This window comes from Artibeus jamaicensis, unplaced genomic scaffold, assembly GCF_021234435.1.
Source record: "Artibeus jamaicensis isolate MK-2021 breed Jamaican fruit bat unplaced genomic scaffold, CSHL_Jam_final scaffold_584, whole genome shotgun sequence".
NCBI lineage: Eukaryota > Metazoa > Chordata > Mammalia > Chiroptera > Phyllostomidae > Artibeus > Artibeus jamaicensis.
Window position 1 is genome coordinate 10,876,021 of NW_026522048.1, and position 22,399 is coordinate 10,898,419.

At 33.3% G+C, this 22,399-nt stretch overlaps 1 protein-coding gene across 6 annotated transcripts in view; it reads left to right on the plus strand.

Moving 5' to 3' along the window:
• PPP1R12A (protein phosphatase 1 regulatory subunit 12A) overlaps positions 1 to 22,399 on the plus strand; it is a 146,796-nt gene that overhangs the window by 32,579 nt on the left and 91,818 nt on the right. For all 6 annotated transcript variants that reach the window (XM_037158485.2, XM_037158486.2, XM_037158489.2 and 3 more), the window contains exon 2: positions 14,701 to 14,831. In XM_037158485.2, coding sequence (XP_037014380.2) covers positions 14,701 to 14,831 — 131 coding nt within the window. The remainder of the gene's footprint in view (positions 1 to 14,700; positions 14,832 to 22,399) is intronic.

A 22,399-nucleotide genomic window follows, 5' to 3' on the forward strand; every position in this document is an offset into this window, starting at 1 on the left:
AAAACTTTCTTAATTTCCATTTCAGCAAGAATGTTTTAGTTCTTTACTTTTCATAATGAAGATAATCTAAAATATATAAGCATGAGTAGCTATATAGGTAGACAGATGAATAAATGACACTCTTACAATGCATGCCTCCTCTTAGTTTCAGTTGATTACATTTGCATTTCTGTTGGAGTCAGTACCAAATATAATAAATTTAACTGTCATAGACAGATGAGGAAACACCGAGATGAATTTCATGAAAATGTCATGGTAATGGGTGAGGGTCAATTCCCAGGCAAATGAGAATCACAGACTCCTTTATTGACACAAACTAAAGAAAAAATAGTAAGAAAATTTATGTATTTGTTTTGATTTATACATGTACTAAAATGTGTAATGGCCTACGTTTTTATTGGTAGTTATTTAAATAGCATGACAAATAAAATTTCAGTCAATTTTAGGGAAATCTGTGGGAATTTTTTTTCTTTTTAGAAGCATCCCTTATATTTTTCATATTTGACAAATACTGTTGTACAAGAGCAGTCAGTCTCCTTGGCCTGGTTTATAAAGCTGGCCACAATCTTCCTCCTCTCATCTCTTAATTTCCCCTAATCACTTCCCATCTCTTCTTATACTTCCATGATCTTTCAGCAATACCAGTGCCCTCTATCTGATATACTGCTACTCTCCCCACCCTTTTAAGAAAATTATTTTAGTGTTCACCTCTTTTTATCCTTAAAGACAAAGACTAGGTTTCTCCCGGTTGCCCCAAATCCTTCTTGGGCTATTCCTGTCCTTTGACCTCGTGCAAAATATAGCACTTGACATATTAAATAAAGATCATCTTATTTCCCATTTAGCTCCCAATTAAAATAATAGATTTCATAAGGATCTCTATCAATCATGATTCATCTTTAGTGCCCAGTGTACTGTACCTAATAAGTGATAGATATTAAGTAATTCTTGAAAAGATCTGAACAATGTAGCAGAGCTGGTGAGAGGCATTAAAGTCCAGAAATAGTTTTTGTTCTTCTGAAGATGTTTTCTGAAGAGAAAGTTTATTATTGTCATAAAATGGAGCTTTGAGGTTGTCTGCATGTCATTTATTCTATTCTCTTACTAATATGAAACAGCTGTAACGAAAGATTTCCATCTGTATTAGATATATGACTATTCCCTTGAGCTTTACACATTGCTAAATTCTATAAAATGGACTTCTGCTTTCCCTTTTACTGTTATTTAGTTTTTGAAAATTAAATTACAAAGTAAGTTATTAATACTTATTTATTCTATAAACATCAGCATGCAAAGCTGTAAGTAAAATATAAATAATATAAAAGTGAACTGTTATCTCAGTGTTTTTGCTTATTTTCCTAGGATCACAATTATTTTTTCCAAGAGCCCTGAAATAATCAGTATTAGTTACATCACATGAAACTAATCTTCATCTCATGAAACTTATCATCACAAGAACAGTCTTCTTAATAACTCTCATACAAAGGAAACATTGCCAGTAATATTTGTTTCCTTTTTTTCAGCAGTTGTCAGTTTTGATGTTACTTGGGTCTAGGTCAGCCCTCTACATTTTACAGAGCATAATTTCTCTAATGATATTTCCTCATGTTGTAAACCTTAAAAGCTAAAGAAATAACTGGAAAATAAGCAGTACTCATAGGATTGAAACATACATTGCAGACTTAAGCCCAAGTGCTTTCATTTACTTGGGAGAAGTCCTCACATAGTTTTTATGTAGTTTTATTTTAGGCTCAGTTTTTTTTAATGTTTGTCAAAAATAAGAGCCACAAATTAAAATGAAGATTTTAACTTTCATTAAAGAAGAAGCTGTCAGATAGTTGAAAGAGGTGATCGATAAAAGCAAGAGGGCCAAAAACCTATTAAAAGCAGATATTCCCAAAAAGCATTTTGGGTATTATTTTAGCTGTATAAACTATTGATGACAAAGACATCAGAGTTTAATAGTTTATACCATAATGAGTTAATGGAGAAAAGTTAAATTACCTTTTGTACTTGTTTAAAATGACAAAGAAATGTGTAACAGACTTGAAGATTTCCATCAAAGGTTGTTTGTGGGTTTTTTTAATTTTTTAAGGAAATTTCAGTGATTAGTATATACTCATATTTTAACTTTGTGGATTTGATCATAATATCTTACAGGAACACTGAGATTATCTGTGAGAATATATTTAAGTGAAGCTAGAATTTTTTTTTAAAACCCTCTCAGTGTAGTTTAGTACCTGTGTTTCATGTATTTTAAGATTATTAGATTTGACTGCTGGCTGTCTAGGCATTTCCATCCATGGGAATCCCAAGGCCTTATATGGTCAAGACTTAGCTTTTAGACTTTTAGTGAAATGCAAGGCACCACTCCAAAAAAGAGAGAACAGGGTAGCTGGCTTTCACTTTGTCTTCAGTGTTCTCTTGGCTGCCTTCATTACCACAGTAGCTAAATTACTAAGAACTTCATGTGCATTGGGAGTCAGTCAGTCTTGTGGAAAGAATTCCTTTTGTGGCAGTAGTTTTATGCTAGATTGCTTTTGCTGTTAGTTATATAATTTGGTTTTTAAAAAAGGAAACTTAGAGACAATTCTGGTTTATTTTACGCAGGAGAGGATCTTACCTGCATGTGGTACAGTGGAATTGTAGGTTTCATTAATGGCCGGTGTTAAAGAAAGTGAACGTGAAATGATTTGCTTACAGTCTTTCCTACCTTGGAACTCCTGCCACCTTATTAGGTGGCACAGATGCAAAAGGTGAACATTTTAAGAATAGCAGTGATAGCCAGCCAGCAAATAGCTGCTAAAACTATTTGCTGCTAAATAGCTGCTAAAAGCGTATTTCCACACAGGTATGATCTTTTCAGCTCAGGTCATCTTTTTGCTGTGAAGAATGTGCTAGGAAAAAATTTTTTTTTCTGACCACTTTTTTTTTTAGATCCTTATCCAAGGACATGCTTACTGGTTTTAGAGAGAGGGTAAGGGAAGGGGAGAAAGAGGGAAAGAAACATCAATGTGAGAGAGAAACATTAATTGGTTGCCTCCTATAGTGCCCAACAGGGGACCAAACATGCAACCTAAGTGTGTGCCCTGGCTGGGAACCGAACCCAGGATCTTTCAGTTTACAGATGACACTCCAACAAACCGAACCACACTGGCTAGGGCAAGAATGTGGCGTTTTGAGTGATCATTAGTATCACTCATTTGTACATTTAACAAATAGTTAAATGATAGTTTAATATTTTGTAGGTATTAAATTTCTTAGTATAAACATACATTTTTCATGTAGAAAAAGAGAAGGTATTATATGTATTATTCCCCTTAACATAATAAGGTTGCATAATGCTCTGTAACTTATCTGTCCTGCTGTAGTCAGTCAAATATGACATAGAAAAATTAATTTCTCTAATATTGTCATCTACAGGAGACAGAGAATTAGCAGCCTATTTCTGAGTCCTACCAGTGAAACTAAAATCATACTTGTAGGTTCCTTCCTCCATTCAACATTTGATTACTGTCATTTGTATTCTAGGTATTACGAATACATAATGGAATCCTTGCCTTTGAGACCTCATACAATAGTGGAGGCAAAAGCAAAAGGAAATAAATGCACAGATAGTGCATATTGGTAGAAATTGTAATACAGTGTTTTAAGTGTATTAGGGTAAATATGTTCATAATAATACAGAAAATGGAAGGAGAGAATGATTTAACTTCAGTAAGGAGACTAGAAGAAGGCTAAGTTGAGCGGTCTGTAGGGTCCATCAACGTTCAGCTGTTAATTCAGAGGTACTCTTTTGTCCGCTCCAGAGAAGTTGTGAAGTCCCAAACTAACTTAAAGCTTATGATCAAAAAGAATTGAAATTTTATTATCAGGTTACTTTTTCTTGGCAATTGGATTCAGCCCTCTCCTTTTGCCAACCTGCTTTTTTGTGAAAGAGCTAAGAATGTGCTTTTTGTATGGTTTTTAGCACTGGGTTTAGTTTTATCTGAAGACCCTTCATTTGTCATGTCTGTTTCAGCAGCGCTACATGTTTGTAGCCCCTCTCTTTCTGGCAGAACTGTGTGTCAGAATCTTTTATTTTCTAATTCATTCATTCATTCGTTTGTTTGTTTTTCTGTTTGCAGCTTTCAAACTATATCTCCATTTTTTCTTTTTATTGAATTTATTGGGGTGACATTGGTTAACAAAATTATACAGGCTTCGGGTGCACAATTCCCTAACACATCATCTATACACTGAATTGTGAATTCACCACTCTAAGTGAAATTCTATGTCTCCAATTTTGGAGAGGACTGGGGGCTAAGGCTTCAATGGAATGACGTTGTGTTAGAAGTTGGTTTCAGCTGTGTAACATCTTGCCTTCTTAATGATTTTTCTTTCTTGATTAATGAAATCGCAAACGTTATGAAACAGGACAAGAAAAAGCCTTGAGAATATATAGTTTCCTTTCTCGTCAAGGTGGCCCATTGTTTTTTTGTTTGTTTGTGTTGTTTGTTTGTTTGTTTGTTTGTTTGTTTTGGCTGCTTGGTCAAGTTTATCATTGTCTTTCTTTTTTTTTAACTGTTGATGCTATTACAGATGTCCCTCGTTTTCAAAAGTCTTAGATAGCTGGTGAACCATCCCGAAAGAAGTTTCTTGGATCCAGTAGTTATTGTTGCGTAAAAATCTGCATACAAAGTTTCTCCATAAAGATGAAAAATGGTACAAAATTTTGAAATTATTAATTTATAGTCAATTATCTGTAGTTATTGGTACTTAAAATCTGCACACAGAGATTTCTCCCAAAGGTTAAAAACAGTATAAAATTTTGAAATTAATTCATTATCAATTATCTGTATCTGAGAGAGACTTAGAATTTATAGTGCAGTGGCACACACATTTATTGTATTATATAGGTAGGTTGTATGTATGGAACAATGGTTACTAGGTTGTGTGCCTCAACTTGAACAAAAAATTGATTTTGATAATAAAAATGTTAGTGGGAAAGGGGATTTGATAAGTTTTGCAGGTAAAACTGTTTTATTGCAGTATTTCCTAAATTTAATTGTTTTTAAAAACCTTTGTGTCGAAGACCGTTTATTAACTTTTCTAGATCAGTAGTTTCATGGAAACAGTTGGAAATATTGCAGTAAATATTTGTGATAAATTATTTGTAAATATAAGAGCACTGACATCTTTTCAGAAGTTTGGGGAAAGTGATTAAATGAATGTGTTATGCAATATGAAATTATACATTTCCCTTTCCTGCGATGCAAAGGATTGTGTAATTGCTATTCATATACCCTTCCTTCTAAAAGTAAATAGTGAAGGAATAATAATTTTTATTATGTATTAGTTGAGTGGGGTTTTTTTGTACCTTTTTACTCATCAAGCATGAGTACTGGCATGTTATCAAGTAATTGTTCTGAAGTTATAATTTCAGGTTGTTTTGGAATTTCAGGAAATGGAGGATGGTTCAGTATTAGAGCTTTAAATTTGTGAAAATGGAGAGAGGTTTAAATTCAGATACCTCGATAACTCTTTAGATAAAAGGAGCAACTGATGACATTTAAGGGGAGTTGAAATACTGGAGAAAAGACAGATAAAGTAGAGAAGGAAACGTGATGTTTGGATACATGCAGGCTAAAGCAATGAAAACTGGTATAAATAAATGCCTTCTACATTCAAAGTTTAGCAATGTAGCTATTGCTTATTGCAGCGTAACAAATGACCCCTAAACTTAACATTTATTATCTCACATTTTTCTGTAGTTCAGAGATTTGGATGTGGCTTAGCTAGGTGTTTTTGGTTTACGTGAAATTGTCTCACATGAGATTGCCCTCAAGCTATTGGCTTGGACTGTAGTCACATCCGAAGGTTTAACTAAGGGGGCTTCAAAGCTCACTTGTGTGGTTATTATTGACAGAGCTTGCTTTCTCGCCACATGGGCCTTTCAACATGACTGCCTCTGGTTGTGGCAGTTGAGTTTACCCAGGTTGTGAGTGATCCAAGAGAGGGCAAGAAGAAGTATATGCCAAAATGAAAGCAATAATCTTTTTATAATCTAATCTCAAAACCTAATCTAACCCCGTCACTTCTATTCCTCATTTAATCTGTTTGAAGCAAGTTTGGTAAACTCTCTTGTGTGAACTCCCACACTCAAGGGGAGGAGTTTACACAAGAGTGTGACTACCAGGAGGCAGGGCCTTACTAGAGGCTATCACAAGCAACAAACTAAAATAAAATAATTTTATGGCATTTTACATACCTCAGTTCACATTAGTAAATACTTAACAGTTGGTTCCTATTTACTGTGTCCTTCTTACTAGAAACTATTTCTCCCTTTCTTACAGTTCAACAAAACACTTGAAAAAAAATGAATTATATCTTAGCTTGTTTGTTTTTCCCCTCTGCTTTCCATCCAAATGTTGGGTGCACCTCTTATTTTGTGACTTGAGGCGTTAATTTATGCTTTCTTAATTTCTTCATCAGTTGTCCCTGAAATGCAGAATAGCTTAGTAGTCTAAAGTGGAAAATAATATTTGGTTAAGATAACCAAACGAGATTATTTTTTCGATTTTTTTCCCCTAGGACCCAGGATTATACACTTTTAACTTAATCCTGATATATTTTTGCTGAAGGATACCTCAATATAGCAGAACAACTACCAGATTCTCAGCCTCCATTAGACATATCTTTGTTCTTTTCTTTCTGAAATGGATGCAGGAATATAGTTCTATTCCCTATTTTTATTCCTCCTATTCATATCATGGCATGACAAAAAAAATTGTCTTTCTCTTCCCAAACTCCTCTCCTTTTTCCTTAGTGTCACGTTATACACATACATGTTTCCTTAAAATTTAATATTAATTCATGATAATTCATGAAGTTTCATGAAATAATTTATGTATTCTAGAATGAGGAGAAATAGAGATTAGAGAGATTATATCATTTTTGTAGTTTTATCTACATATAGGTTTATTTCTGATTAGACTAAGAGTTTATTGCAGGTAAGGTTTGGCTCTTTTTAAACTTTGAGATGAGGACTATGCTGTATGATGAAAGAGTAATAATAATAGTTGCTTCATGATGCTGACTATACATAACTAGCCATGATTCATTTAGGAAGTATCATTTCAGAATCTCTTTGTGCAAATCCTTAAACATTTATTTAAAAGGATATGTATTACATAACTTTTAATTAGAATGTGTTAAGTTTAATTTGCCAGAAGGGGGGGGAAAGCAGGAGAATAGAGTAATGGTTAAATTTTAGTTTGTTGGTGGTGGTTTTGGGGTTTGTTTGTTTGTTTTTCAACAACTAGAGAGTATTTCCCTAAATATTTTTTAAAGATTTATAAGCTACAAATACATTGCAATGGGTTTTTTTTTAAAGCACACTCCAATTTTATATTCTGGGAAAGATTAGTAAATCAGCACATACATTTTTGCTCTTTTTTTCCCCTCATCTCATTTTGTTAGCTATATTAATATTTCTACCTTGCTAGAATTTATAATGTTTACATTCTTCTTGAATCACTTATGAGTCTTTGACCATCCTGTCTTGATTTCTGAATTTATTTTGTTCTTTTTATTGGCTAGATTTAATTTTTAGATTGTCTTACTTTTGATCTTGTATTTTATTCAGTATGTTGTTAAGTAGAACCAAATGTGACTCATTTCCTTTGGTTTTTCAACTTGTATTTTCTTCCACATTGTTTTCTCTATCTGTATTTTTGCATACTTACTACTTGTTGTTATTGTTTTGTTTTGTTTTGTCTCTTCCCCTTTCTCAAATAGTCATGGTCCCTCAGGTTTGATATATGCTTTTCCTTATCACATTTTACGTATGCTGCTTATGCCTTGTCTTTTTTTTTTTCTTTAATAACCATGGTTATCAGTGGTTCTCAGTCTAGTGTGTTTCTTGTAAATTAGATAGGGAACTTTTTTAAAAGTGGAAATTTCTGGGGGCTACCCTCAGAGATTCTGATTTCTGCTCTGTTTCTCCCAAATCTTGCTAGGTTCAGTGCTCTGCTTACATACATATCATTTATCCTACCTCATTCGTTATTGTTTGTTTAGTTACATGTCTTGCCTGGTATATTTCTGCACTCACATAAGCTCTGTGAGTGCAGAAATCTGTTCTATATCTTTTACCGGTATATTCCTAGGAACTGGCATCGTATCTGGCTTTAGTGGGCACTCAGTAAATACTTGTTGAATTTATGAATAAACTGGCCACGTATTTTGCTGAACACTGAAGAAGTTCATCAAGAAACTGTTAGCCCTGGCTGGTGTGGCTCAATGGATTGTGTACCAGCCTGCAAACCAAAGGGTTGCCAGTTCGATTCCCAGTGAGGGCATATGCCTGGGTTGTGGGCTACATCCCCAGTAGGGGACACTTGAGAGGCAACTACACATTGCTGTTTCTCCTCCTCTCTTTCTCCTTCCCTTCCCCTTCCCTTTCTCAAAAAATAAGTAAATAAAATCATTTAAAAGACAGTTAGATAGCTAACAACTATATGACTCTTCTGATTTATTTTGGAAAACCATGAAAATTTTATGTCTTCACTGTAGATAAGCTTTTGGAAAAATAACTCAGTAATTTTGACTTCTATTGATATGTATTTTGGTATATTCTCCCAGACTCTTGATTAAGCATATCAATGGGAAGAATTATATAATGCATACTCTTGTAACCTGTTTTTCTTTAATTTAATGGAATAAATTAGTAAGCAGATGCTTTTATTTCATCCCCTGAAACTAAATTATTTTCTTATTAGTATATATGGCCTATAAAGATTAAGGTTTAACTTAGTATTGTATTTGTATGTTTATCAATAGAAGAAATAACAATGCTCTGTTGTAAGACTAGTGGATGGATTGCCAACTTTAATCTTTGCACGTGGTTTTCAGTTTTTGGTGTTGTCATTCAAGTATTCAGTACTAAGTGGGTGAAGTATGAATGTTTAAGCAATACTTAGATTACTTTTAGCCTAGCATCTTTCATTCTTTTTTTTTTATCTCAAATGTTTTTTCAGATTTTCTTATATAGTCTATTTGCCATATTTAGTTCATTCACTCCACAAATATGTAGCGTCTTACATACATATTTTTTTAGGATACTCTATATACATAAGTCTGAACTTTTCTTAATCTAAATGAAGAATTCTGTGTGGTTTAACCAGTATGTATAATCTATTTTGAATTTAATGTTCCATAATTTTATCATTTGAGTATTTGATTTATTACAAGGACAGGTTTTTATTTTTACATCAGCTTTCCTACTTGTTTATATGATAAGAGTGGAAAGGCAAAAAAATTAATTAAACTTAAATGCAATGCTGAACTTGTTAGCTGTTTTTAATAACTAAATATGATTGACAAATGACCTCCTAAGATTATACATGGTCTTTTATTGGCCAGTTTTAATGCAAGACCAAGCTGTTTGTTTTTTATTATTTAGTATGAGAATACTGTTTGAAGTTTTTCATTATTTTCTTTTATAAACCATACTTACGATTCTTCCCTTGATACGTCCAAATTCCGTTTTCTTTAAAATAAAACGAAACCCATTTGGATATCTTCAGTTCAGAATGTATATTATGGCATGGGCAATTTTCTAGTATTATCTATAAATTTCTGTTCCCACCAATTGAACAAACTTAATTTTCCTTGTGAAGGAGTTGTAAAGAGTTGTTTTCAGGAAGTAGAAATTGATTTAGAGAAGTTCATATTCAAATTAATTTGTCTATTTATCAGTAATTATAACTGTTACAAATAATGATTAGACACTGGAAGCATTTCAGCTAATTCCCTAAAATCACATTTTCACTTAAGTTGCTATAGTTACATTTATACAACTAAATCTTTTCTTTTGCTTTACTCTCCTATATTGTATATAATTTGTATGAATGAGCTTATATAAAAGTGTTTGAAAAAGGTTTAGAATACCTAAGATTTTTTAAGATTAAAATGTAATTATCCTCTTAGAAATTATTGGTAGATGGGACTTTTACCAAAAGTAGTGGTACTAAAAGGAATATATGACAACTCTCCACCATTTAATTTTGTTCTAAAATTTATACATGTACAAGAATATAAAAAAGAGAAATTTAAATGGATGATATAGCACAAGGCTTATGTACTGATATAAACATGGTAACACTGTTTGACAGGTACTACTTTTTAAGTGCTTTATGTATTCATCTATTTCTCTTAGTAAACATTTGAGATGGGTACTATTACTCTTTTCCAGCGTAAACTGGCACACAGAATTCTAAGCATTTTACCCAGTAACACTCATCTAATAAATTGCAGAACTGAATTAATCCTAGTCTGGCTCTAGAGTCTATACTTGTAACCAAACTGCTTTTATGAAAAAAGGACTATAACAGTATTAGAATATATTTCAAATGCTGCTAAATTTGTAATTGTGATTTTTTTTTTACTCAATTGAATTCCATAGTTGCTAAATATATTTGTTTTTATCTTTTCTAAGGATGAAATATAATGACTTTTTACAATATATATGCCCTACCCAAAATCTGTCTTTAAGCTATGGAATCTCTACTTTGAGCCAGCATTGAATAGCTTCTTTATTCAACTTTTTGTTATGCTTCTTAACTTTTTCCTTAAAATGTGTGGGGAACAAAGTTCATCCTTGAACTTAACTTCCTAAGAAAGATAATAGTCCCCCTTTAATATAAAAACACATTTTATGTACTTTAGTTTTGGGGGGTTTTTTTGTTTTGTTTTTTAGTTTTTTTTAAATATTTTATTTATTTTTCGAGAGAGGGGAAGGGAAGGAGAAAGAGAGGGAGAGAAGTATCAATGTATGGTTGCCTCTTAGGCATCACCTGCTGGGAACTGGCCTGCAACCCCGGCATGTGCCCTGACTGGGAATTGAACCTCAATACTCTGGTTCACAGGCCTGCACTCAATCCACTGAGCTACGCCAGCCAGGGCTATATACTTTAGTTTTTTTAATTAGTTTATGTCTCAAGTTGAGTTTCAAAATCAGTGACTCCTATGTAATCTTCAAACCTTGCTCGAATATGTACTTTTTAATGAGATCTGTGTGGACCATCCTAGTTACAAGAATATCTCTTAATGTTTCCACTGATATTCTGGAAATTTCTATTCTCTGCTATTATGTCATTATACATAAAATTATTGTTATTTGTGGACTAGTTTTCTGTATTCTAATGTGATCTTTACCACTCCAAGCATTCCCAGGGCCTTGGCATATATAATTTTTAGCATATATTGTATAATATGAAAGTAGCTGAAGAAATTAGGGATATTTAGCTTTCAAAATTTGTGCGGATTATTAGTGGAAAAAAATTTTCATAATATTTAAAGATTCTCAGTTGAAAGAATTCCATTTGATATATGGAGCTTCAGGAGTCGGAATAGAAATTAACGGAAGACATGCACGTGCAATTTAGAAAAAGATAAATGTCTTACTAGAGGTAATACATAGTAGCCTTTTTTTCCTTTTTGAATTGTATAATTTACATAGAACACAAAGCTTTAAGTGTATAATCTCATACATTTTTAAATATATATATATATGTCTAAGTAAGAAATCAGACAGGTAGAAAACATTTCCAGTCTTCCAGAAAGCTTCCTCATGCCCCTCCCATCATTTCCCCATAAATTTAACTATGATTCTGATCTTTACCACCAGGGATTAGCTTTGACTGGAAACCTACAGTATGTATCCTTTGTCTGCCCTTTTGCACTCATCTCTATGTTTGTGAGGGTCATCCATGTTGTTGAAGGTAGGTAGCAGTAGTTTGTTCTTTATGTTTAATGGTCTTTTTTTTCCTTGATGCATAGGAATCTATAACATATGAATAGAATCTCCCCTGCCCCCCCGCATGCACACACGTACACTCCATACTATTTATTTATCAATTACAAAAACTTTAGCGCATGCTTTTGAATGCTTTTCTGAAGGTTAAATGAATTTTATACTTTCAGTAGCAATTTGGTTGTTTCTTCATATTACAGAAAATGTAAAAAGAAAATAAAAATTATTCGCTCTCACCACCAATGTTAATGACTATTTAACCTTTAGTATAGATTCTTCTAGTTGATTTGAGTACATATTTTTAGTAAAATTGGACTCATTAGGCAACTTGTTTTGTATCCTTTTTAAAAAGTTTGTGAAATACATTGTGAACATTTTCTCATGTGCCTTCATAATCATTTCTTATTTGCTTGACATTCTCCATTCTTAAAAAAACAATAATCATTTTTGTATTAGGTACATTTGCTGAATAGATTTTTACATTTTTTTATTGATGATAAAAATCAGAACTGCTTTGAGCCAGACTCTGAATTTCTTAATAGAAATTAAGAGGTTGAGAGAAAAGGAGAATAGAATTGAGTATCTTTTCTCAATAAAATTAATGATTAGCTTACAAATAGGTCTATTATTTCAAGCCACTGTGAGTCATTAGGTATCTCAAATAACATAAACTACTTTCTAATACAATAAAATTGTGATTTCTTCTTTCATTATTAGATAGCTATGGTTCTCAAATCTCATACTCATTTTTTAAGAACTGTTCCTTGAAAAACACTGTTCTTTTCCCAAGCATTGTATACTTAATGTTTGCTTGTAACTTGTTTCAAGAGGAAGAATTATGGATATATAATGTTAAACTTGTTTAGGGAATTTTCAGTTCTTCCCTCCACCTGAAAGATAAAGACACCAAAGGCCCCAAATTACTTGTCCATAGCCACAAATTTTGTGGCAGGGTCAGAACTAAAGCAAAGAGACAGAAGTTCTGATTCCCAGTCAGTGCTTTTTGACTTTAGATATAAAATACTCTGTCCTTAGTGCTTTCCTTGACACCAAATAAGAAAATACTAATTGCTTCTGTGGTAAAGGAAAATCAGTTTTATTTATACAACAAACACTTTCGTGCCTGCAATGTATGATAGCCTATTGCAGAAACTACAGGTAAGTGAGAAATATATTGATGATCTAGGAACATCCGTGGCAAGCAGAGTGGGGAAAGAGCTTGTTTTTTGGAATCTGAACATGTATGTTACCATCTCAGCTTTGTAATTGCCCTGTGTGGCTTATTCAAACTACTTAATCTCTTTGAATCCTCATGTTCTTGTTCATTCACTCATTTATTGAGCCTCTGCTATACACCAAGAATTATATATGGTGCTGTGGGAGTGCAGCAAAATTGTTGTTCTTATGAGGATTTTTTTGTGAGGTAATGCATATAAAACAGTAAAATAGAAAAAAGACCTGTTATACTGCTTGACACAAAGTAAGCATTGATAAAAGTTCCCTTATTTACTATAGGCTGAGGTTCTCAAACTCCTTCATCTCAGGACCCCTTTACACTCTTAAAAATTACTGAAAAGAGCTTTTGTTTCTGTAGATGGTATGTATTAAATTTTTTAAATGCTAGATGTTAAAACTGAGGATCTTAAGTATTTTTTAATTCATTCAGAACAGCAGTACTTTACCCATGTTACATAATTAATAACTTTTACATAAAATAACTAATTATTTTGCTCCTTTTGAAAGCTTGAATTTATCATTGGCAACAAATACTGTTAGTTTTTTTTCTTGAAATGACAAGGTTACTTTTTTCATTTTCAAGAAAATTTCTGCCTGGCCTGTGGCTCGGTTGGAGTGTTCCGTACACCAAAAGGTTGCAGGTCCAATCCCTGATCAGGGCACCTTGTACAAGGCAACTGAATGATGTTTCTCTTTCTTTCTCTCTCTCCCCGCCCCCTTTACTTTCCCTTCCTCTCTCTCTAAATTCAATAAATATATCCTCAGGTGAAGGTTTTAAAAGAGAAAATGAAAATTTCTGTCAAAAATCTAAGTTAAATTAACTGTAGTTTATCATTTAAGTAAAAATTACATTGCATGGAAAAAGTGGTGGGTTCAGCTTGCAACTTACCCGCACAAGTGCTTTTAGTCAGGGTAATAATCATAGTCATAAGTGTTTCATGCATAATTCTATCTTGTTCCACAGAATATTAAAAATATGTGTATGTAAGGGTGAAATTTTAATGAAATTCATGATTTTTACTGCTTTCTAAAGGACATTCATAAATAAAAATAGCTTTTGAAAAAAGTCGAGTGCATAGTGAAGACAGTGACTGTTAAAGGGGTTTTTTGTTTGTGGATTGTGTGTGTATGTGCGTGTGTGTGTGTGTGTGTGTGTGTGCGCACGCCACAGCCTTAATTTGTGCTAAGGTGCCAACAGTTTTACAAAACATTTGTGCTTTTGTACCTCAAGTGCACATGTAAGTCAGCAAAGTAAAAAGGGGAAGTACCATCTTAGTACTATTTTGAAAATAATTTTGACCATGTCTGCTTCCTGAAAGGATCTCTCTTCCCCTCAGCAGACCTCATTTTGGGAATCATTACTATAGAGGATATTTTTGGTGTTCAGAGTTTTGATTGTTTTCATTTTAATGAAATGCACTTGTTTTCCTTGTGGTGTTGGCATGGTCTAGTCACGTACACTACTGCTGTATGTGTATCTAAGCAAGGACTCCTGCAATTTAAATTCATAACACGTTGGCCTGTTTGATGGCAGTGTAATCAAAGTAGCAACAGACTAATTTACAGAAAATACTTATATTATAAAAGCTGCAAAATAGGAATTTTATTCCATTGGTTTATTATTGGGAGTGTTGATTTAAATCTTTTGTAATCTTTTGTGTTTTTAGGCTTGTATTGATGACAATGTTGATATGGTGAAGTTTCTGGTAGAAAATGGAGCAAATATTAATCAACCTGATAATGAAGGCTGGATACCACTACATGCAGCTGCTTCCTGTGGATATCTCGATATTGCGGAGTAAGCCAGTTCTCTGTTTACTTTTATCCAAATACCATTCTAGAGACCTGAGATTTTACAGATATTGTCATTAAAGGTAAATGAGTGAGCCCTGGCTAGTGTGATTCAGCTGGTTGGAGCTTCCTCCTATAAACCAAAAGGTCATGAGTTCAATTCCTGGTCAGGGCACATGCCTAGGTTGCCAGTTTAGTACCCAGTTGGGCACATATGAGAAAGCAGACAATAGATATATTTGTTAAAGTGATGATATCCCCAAACTTTACAAATGCATGATCATTTTTATCAGCATTGTCTCTTTCAGCAATTAATTTCACTAATGAGTGTGAGAAGTTAATGAAACCATCCGTAATTTTCTCGGGCCTAGGAAAATATAGTATGATGGCTTAAAAGATAGGGTGAAAATAGTCTCCAAATCAGAGCATCTGTAGGGTAAAAAGGCCCCATTAATAATAATGTAGAGACAATCGTCATAAACCAGGAATAACCTAGGAAAATTGTGTCACTCTGCTAAGTATTTGAAGTTAAATTTGTTGCAAATCTTGGTTCTGCATTAACTAGCTTTGTGCTCTTGGTCAAGCTACTTAGCCTCTATGATTAATATTATTTATGGGATAATTGGATTATTTGGAAATAATCTGGCACCTTCCTAGCTCTTATTTCTCATATTGCTTTCCACATTTTTCATTATGTCAATACTGGGCTACTTTTAGTTCCCTAACATTCCCTGCTGGTTCACATCAGTGTTTCTTTGCACATAGTGGTTTATTTGCCTCATTTCTTTACTTGATCAGTTCCTACTAAAGTCTTCAGATGTTATTTCTGTAAGAGCCACTTCTTTTAGAAACCTTTCTGATATTCCTGACTGATTCATCATGGTCTTTAACCTATCAGTTGTTGTATTATACACAGAATAGTACTAATTATCCCTGTTGAAATGAAAGCTGAAACAATGAAACAGAGATAGTTTACTCTAAAAATTTGAGGCTAATTAGGATAGAGTGAGTTCTAAATTTTTGAACTCCACTGGAGATAGTAGAACAAAAAATATGAGATTACAGTTTAGTTTCTAGACATTTTAACAATTTCATATCTGGTGTTTAGCCTAGCAGAAGCCAAGTGTATAGAAATGAATGATAGTTCTTCATATTCTGGCTCAATTATCTCACCTTTTCACCAAGATAATTACCCTCAATCTCTCCCTGCTTTGAATAAGATAGAAGTCTTAGGGGAAACTAAAAATACAGATTTTTTAAAATTTAATTTTATTATTGTTTCCATTCTTACCCCATTGCTCTTCCCTGCTCTGTCAATCCCCACCCTGTTTTCCATGTCCATAGGTCACTCATACATGTTCCTTGAACAGACCCTTATAATGCCCCTTCCCCAGAGTGGATTAGAAGTATAAATGAGGTGACTTAGGGAGTATCATGTTAATAGTTCAGCAAGCATATGCATTGTTTTACTAAATATTGATGGGTTAAGTATTGAAATGTGTGCATTAACATTATTAACTTCCTTTGGTGTGCTGAATGGACAGGGTTATGACCGAATTGTGTCCCTATAAAATTTAGATGTTAAACATTAACCCCCAGAACCTTGAAAGGTGACTATAGAAATGGAGCTTTTAAAGACACAAATAAGTTAAAATGAGACCGCTAGGGTGGGCCCTAATCCAGTTTTACTAATCCTTACTATCCTTATAAGAAGAAATTTAGACACCAAAAGAGTCACCAGGAATGTGAAGACAGAGATAAAAAACCATCAGAGGACACTGTGTGAAGGCAGCCATCTGCAAGCCAAGGGGAGAAGTCTCAGAAGAAACCAAACTTGTAACACTTTACTGGACTTCTCGTATCTAGAACTATGATAAAATCATTGTTTAAGCATTTAATCTATGCTATTTTGGTAGCACTAGCAAACTAATATAGGCAGTATAAAATTCTCACTGTCACATTAAGGTATTCTTCCCTAAAAATTATAATGTCGATGTCATTGGGTTATGGAATAGAAGTTAAAGTTGAATAGTATGACTTTCGAGCATAACTAGGAAAGGCAAATAACTGTGGCGCCTAAGAAACCATTCATTCAATTTATTGTTCCAATTTCAAACAGTATAGCTCTCTAACTGTAAATAACTGGATTATTGATGTAATTGCTCTATGCAGAGCATTGACAGTCAAGTCTTCTGACTGAAGAACAATGGCAGCATTTTGATTTTATTGTTTTTTTATTAATTAGCTGGAATATTTTGTAAAAGAAACTATCTCATATCTGCTGTTTGGGTACCCCTGGGGACAAGTTTTATAGGACCGACAGGATATATTATTATTTCCCTCCCCACCATATAATGATTTTTTAAATAATAAATTGGTTCACTAGTTACCTTCAAAAAGGACAGCTTGTTCTTTCAAGGTCTGATTAACTTCAGAAGTTCCTGCGTTTAAACACACTTAATGTGTTTAAATCCACTGAAGTTATATTATCTTTATTGATTAGTATATATATTATACCATCTTTGGTCATTAAAACTCTCTTCATATGACTTCTGTGTCTTTGGGACATGACCAAATAAAGTGAATTTTAATACCTTCCTTGTACTTAGTATTACAAGATGTTCCAGACATCTTTTACATTTCCTGCCCTGGTCTGGATTTGCACTATTACCACAGAGCTCCTTCCTAATAACAGGTGCTAGAAGTGCTCATTGTTACTGCCAATTTTTTCCAATTCAAATTCAGCAACAAGATGTTTTTATTTAATTTCTCCCTCTTGTATCACTATTTCCTTTTTCTTTCACTTCATTGCCAGGAACAATAAGATTCAAATAACAATTACTGTTTGTTTCATTATATATTACACATACATTATGCTGCTTATAACAATAATAGCACCACCACCAACAGCAACAATATGCTTACTAAAAGCAGTTTGAAGTTTTTTGGTTAGTTTGGTTGGGTTTTGGGCAGGGGAGAAAGGAGGTGCATAAGTATTGCTCGTCCTTTGTGGATAAATGGTAGAACATTATACACATATTTCTCTACTTTGTTCTTTTTGCTTTACAGTTTATTATGGAGAATACTATGTAGTGGAAGACAGAGATATTTCTCATCATTCTTTTTAGGTTTAGTTCTCCATTGTGTAGTTTATTCAGCCAGTGCCTCTTGATTGACCGGTGAATGTTTTCTATTGGAATGAGTGCAGTTTTGGCCTTGGAAGGGTTTTTTTGTTTGTTTGGGTTTTTTTTGTATTCTTGTAAATCATAAGAATTTTTATGTTTATGTGAAATATATTTTGTATTTGAACAATAAAACTTAAACGACTTGTTTTATTAATGTTTTTGGTTATTGGTGTGGTTGTTATTCTGATATAATCTCTTTGTATTTTCATTTCATCACCACCTTTCTTTTTTAGGCCTCTACTGTAGATGTTTAAGGAGTGTTTTAATCTTGAGTTGCTTTAGTGCTAGCCATAAAATTTTCCAATAGTAGAGAAAATTAGTCCTGTATTAGGTTAATGGTACATAGCTTCATAGTATATAGAATATAGAATATTGGTTAATTAGTATATTTAATATAATTTTCTTGTTGTTTGAAGTAGTTTTAAAGGCACCACTGTTAAGGATTTCATATCATTTTAAAGTGCTGGTGGAATTACATTCAGTGACATTTTCATGGTTTTATTTACAGCAGGGGAGAGTTTTATTAGCTTTGTCACTTAATCATTAAAGAACAAACTATTTAAGGATATGAAAACTTTTAAATATTTGTGGTAGCTTATTTATAGCTTGGCTTTTCTTCATTTTAACCTTTATTCCATAAACATCCAACAGTATCCTCAAGATTTTTCATGACTTGTCCTTCAAAGTATATCCAATATGTAACTGTTTTTCATCCCCCTTTTCATTTCTCCCTGAATTCTGGATACTGTTGTTTTTCAGTGGAATTATTGCAGTTGGAATAATTCTAACCATAATCATCCTCTTCTCCCCATGTTTTTTTCCATATAGCAGCCAGAATGACCTTTTTAAAATATATTAAGTGGGATAACATATTTTTACTCAGAGCTCTCCTATAGATTCATAATGCCTTCAGGGTGGAAACCAGAGTTCTGGTGGCCTACAAGGCTTTTGTGTGGGCCTTTGTCACCTTTCTGACTTCATTTCCTTCACCCTTGTCTAGGCTGTCTTCATTTAGTCACTCTGGTCTGGTCCCTTTGCTTAGCCTTAAACAAACTTAGACATCTTGCTTCATAGTCTGAACCTGCTCATTCTTATGTCTGAAATGAAATACTACTGTTATTTTTGGTAAAAGAATCCAAAATTCTTATCAGTTTAAGAACTATATAAACTTTACCATGCCAATGAGAAACATTATAATACTGATTTCAGCCTCAGGAATCAGGCAACTCTATTTAAATTTTAACTCTGCCAAATAGTTATGGTTAACTTTGAACAAATTACCAGCTTCTCTGAACCTCTGCTTCCTTCCTTGTCTATAAAATGGAAGTGTTAATACTTATCCCTACTTTATAAGATTATTTTGAAGATTAAATGAGATAATATATATGAGACACTTGGCAGAATGTGTGGCACATACTTAGTATTCAGAAAATGTTAGCTAAATTACTTATTCTTCATAATGCAATTTTTGAAGAATTTTGCATAATGCAAATTTTGCACTACTTTTAGTGCAAAACAATAAGCTCTTGTTTATCCTGGATTATTGTAATTTTGTCTCAGAACTAACTAGATGAGCAGAGCAGAGGCAAAATGTAGTCATTTGTCATAATTACGCTTTGATATGTAGGCATTGAGCCCCAAGAAGAGTTGGCAGATCCATGAATTTTGCTGTTATATAGCAAAAGGATACTTTTTAAAGGATACTTTGTTCGTATAAAACAGACCATGTATTTTGATTGAAAGTTTTAGAAAGTAAAACTAAATCAAAGCTCCTATGAAAATAGTAAAATTTTATTTGAGAGATACTTGTATCTTGCTATAATGACAATTAGGTATATGTGTCTAAAACTATAAACATGATATTCTCATATCATGTTTACTCCATTTTTTAAACAACTTTGTGGGGATATTCACTATTATTTCTATTTCATAGTCAGTACTGGGTCCTCATTCTCAAGACTCAAATTTTTATGTTCTTTCCATCTTAACACAGTTGCCTCCTATAGTAGTGTCAGGCATTATGAGATGAAAAGTGACTGCATGCAACATAATCTCTGATCTTCAAGCTTATAGATACGTGTGAAGTCAGTTAACTAACACTAGATATTAAAGAAGGACCAAGAGTTGAGTGAACAAAGAACACTGAGGAAGAATTATTTCTATTTAGTCTAATCAGAGAAAGACTCTAAAGAAAACAACAGTGTTAAATGATGAATAGAGTTTTTGCCTCTGGGTGTTAAGAGCTCCTTAATTAAAGTCACGTTATTCATGAATGAGAAATAATGTATGTAAAGCTCTTAGCTGGCTCCTATCATATTGACTAATTAACATTTGTCATTTCTTTGTTAAAACATACTGACTGATTCCCATAAAGTTGTTAAAACTGAACACTGAAGCTAATAAACTACTTCTGCTGAACTCACCTTCATTTCCAGCAACTGAATTATAAGACTACCAAAAGTTAGTTGTGTGTGTTTTAGCCTGTTAATGCCCGTCAAACTTATTAGTGATTGTTTAATTTAATCAGATTGCCCCAAACCGATAAAACGGTGCAAAAAAAATAAACTGTTGCTACCGCTATATTAAACACTTTGGAAAGACTCAATAAAGGCAAGGCCCTAAACATAAAATTGCTGTTTATTAGATGTGGGTGCAACAACTGAAGGACTGAAAGAAAAAATACCTAGATTGCTTTTCTATTTCCTTCTGTTTTTTCTTTGACTTTAAAGACACTTTGAAGTCCTAGACAATGCGTTACGGGTATGGCTTATGCTTAAAAGCAGCAGCATGGATTTAAGTCACTGGAGACATTCTCCAGTGTCTTTTATGTTGAAATAAATGTCTTATTTTTGTTTATTTATTTTCATATATGTATTCTATTTTATGATTTTCTATTTTAATCATCTTTTCTGCTTAACCAAGCAAATACTTGTTCTGATTGTATTAGATGAAAAGGTTTCTTTGGAGCTGAAGGTTTTTTTCAGGGAGAGTAACATTAGTGGAATAGGGAGAGAATAGCAGATGAGACTGGAAAGTCTTTGTTACGTACTGGAAATATATTTTTGGCAGTAATACCATATTTTGCCATGTATAATTAATTCCCACTTTTTGCCCACATTTTTAAGAGAGGTAAGTAAGAATATACACAATACATTGGTATAATGATTACATACTATGGTTATAATCCAGGTATAGTGTGCACAAAAACATGGGTTCACATTATACATGGCAAAATACGGTATTAATGTGTTTGGTTATAGAGTGCCCCCCCCCAGACTCAGTGGAGTTGTTAAATAATCTATAATGTTATCTTTCTAAAAGATTTTACATTTGCAGATGAGTGATGGGTTTGGATGAGTGATGGCAGGCCTATATTATAATTCTTATTTTGTAGATGAGAAAACTGAGTCACAGAGAGAAATCACACAGTAAATGGCAGAGCTAGGATTTGAACCTATACATTCTAACTTTTCATGTCTGTACTACAGCCACTGCACTATTCTGCTCTTCTTTCTAACCTTTGTACTTGGGAATATGATGCTATTAAACTTATTAAGGGATCTAAGGAGCAAGACAGAGGGAAGCAGAGGAGACGGTGTAATAGACCTACGGACTTAGATAGACCTAAAGTGAGATGTCCATGGTAATGCTGCAATAGGAAACTAGGAATGTTTTGGGTGTGTTTATAATGCATGTACTGGATTTCATCAGACCTAGGATGCCATTTTTATAACACAGTGCTAATATTTTATTATGAACTCGGGTTAAAATAATCAAACTGTGATAGTGTTCTTTTAACTTTTTAATCACCTAGTTTTTGTTTGTTTGTTTTTTTTACACATTCTCTGGGCAATTTAGTATCATTAATGTCATGTTGCTTAAGAATATTCTGCTGTTGCCCTTGGGATTTCCTTCTAAGCCACTGATACGCATTCTGCAAGTTTTTGGTTTTTTTTAATCCTCACCCTAGAATATTTTTATTGATATTAGAGAGAGAGAGACAGGGAGAGAGAGGAGAGAGAAACATCAGTTGGTTCTCAGCAGGGGATCAAACCTGCTACATAGGTATGTGCCCTGACCAGGGATTGAACCCAGAACCTTGTTGGTGCACAGGATGACACTCCAATCAACTGACCATTGTTCAAGTTTTGATATTGATGCTTTTTCAATACTACTAGAAAGTATCAACAAAAAAGTTTCAGACAAAATCCAAGAAAACATTTTGAACAACAGTTAAGCTCAACAAACAATGCACATGAGTCAAAATGAAAAAAATATATGGCTAGTTGTGACCGGGGTCACATGAGGACAGATATTGACAACTACATCTTGTCTGCTACCAGTATCCCCATTTTTAAGACCTTAATGACTGTAGAAGATTTCAGTGATA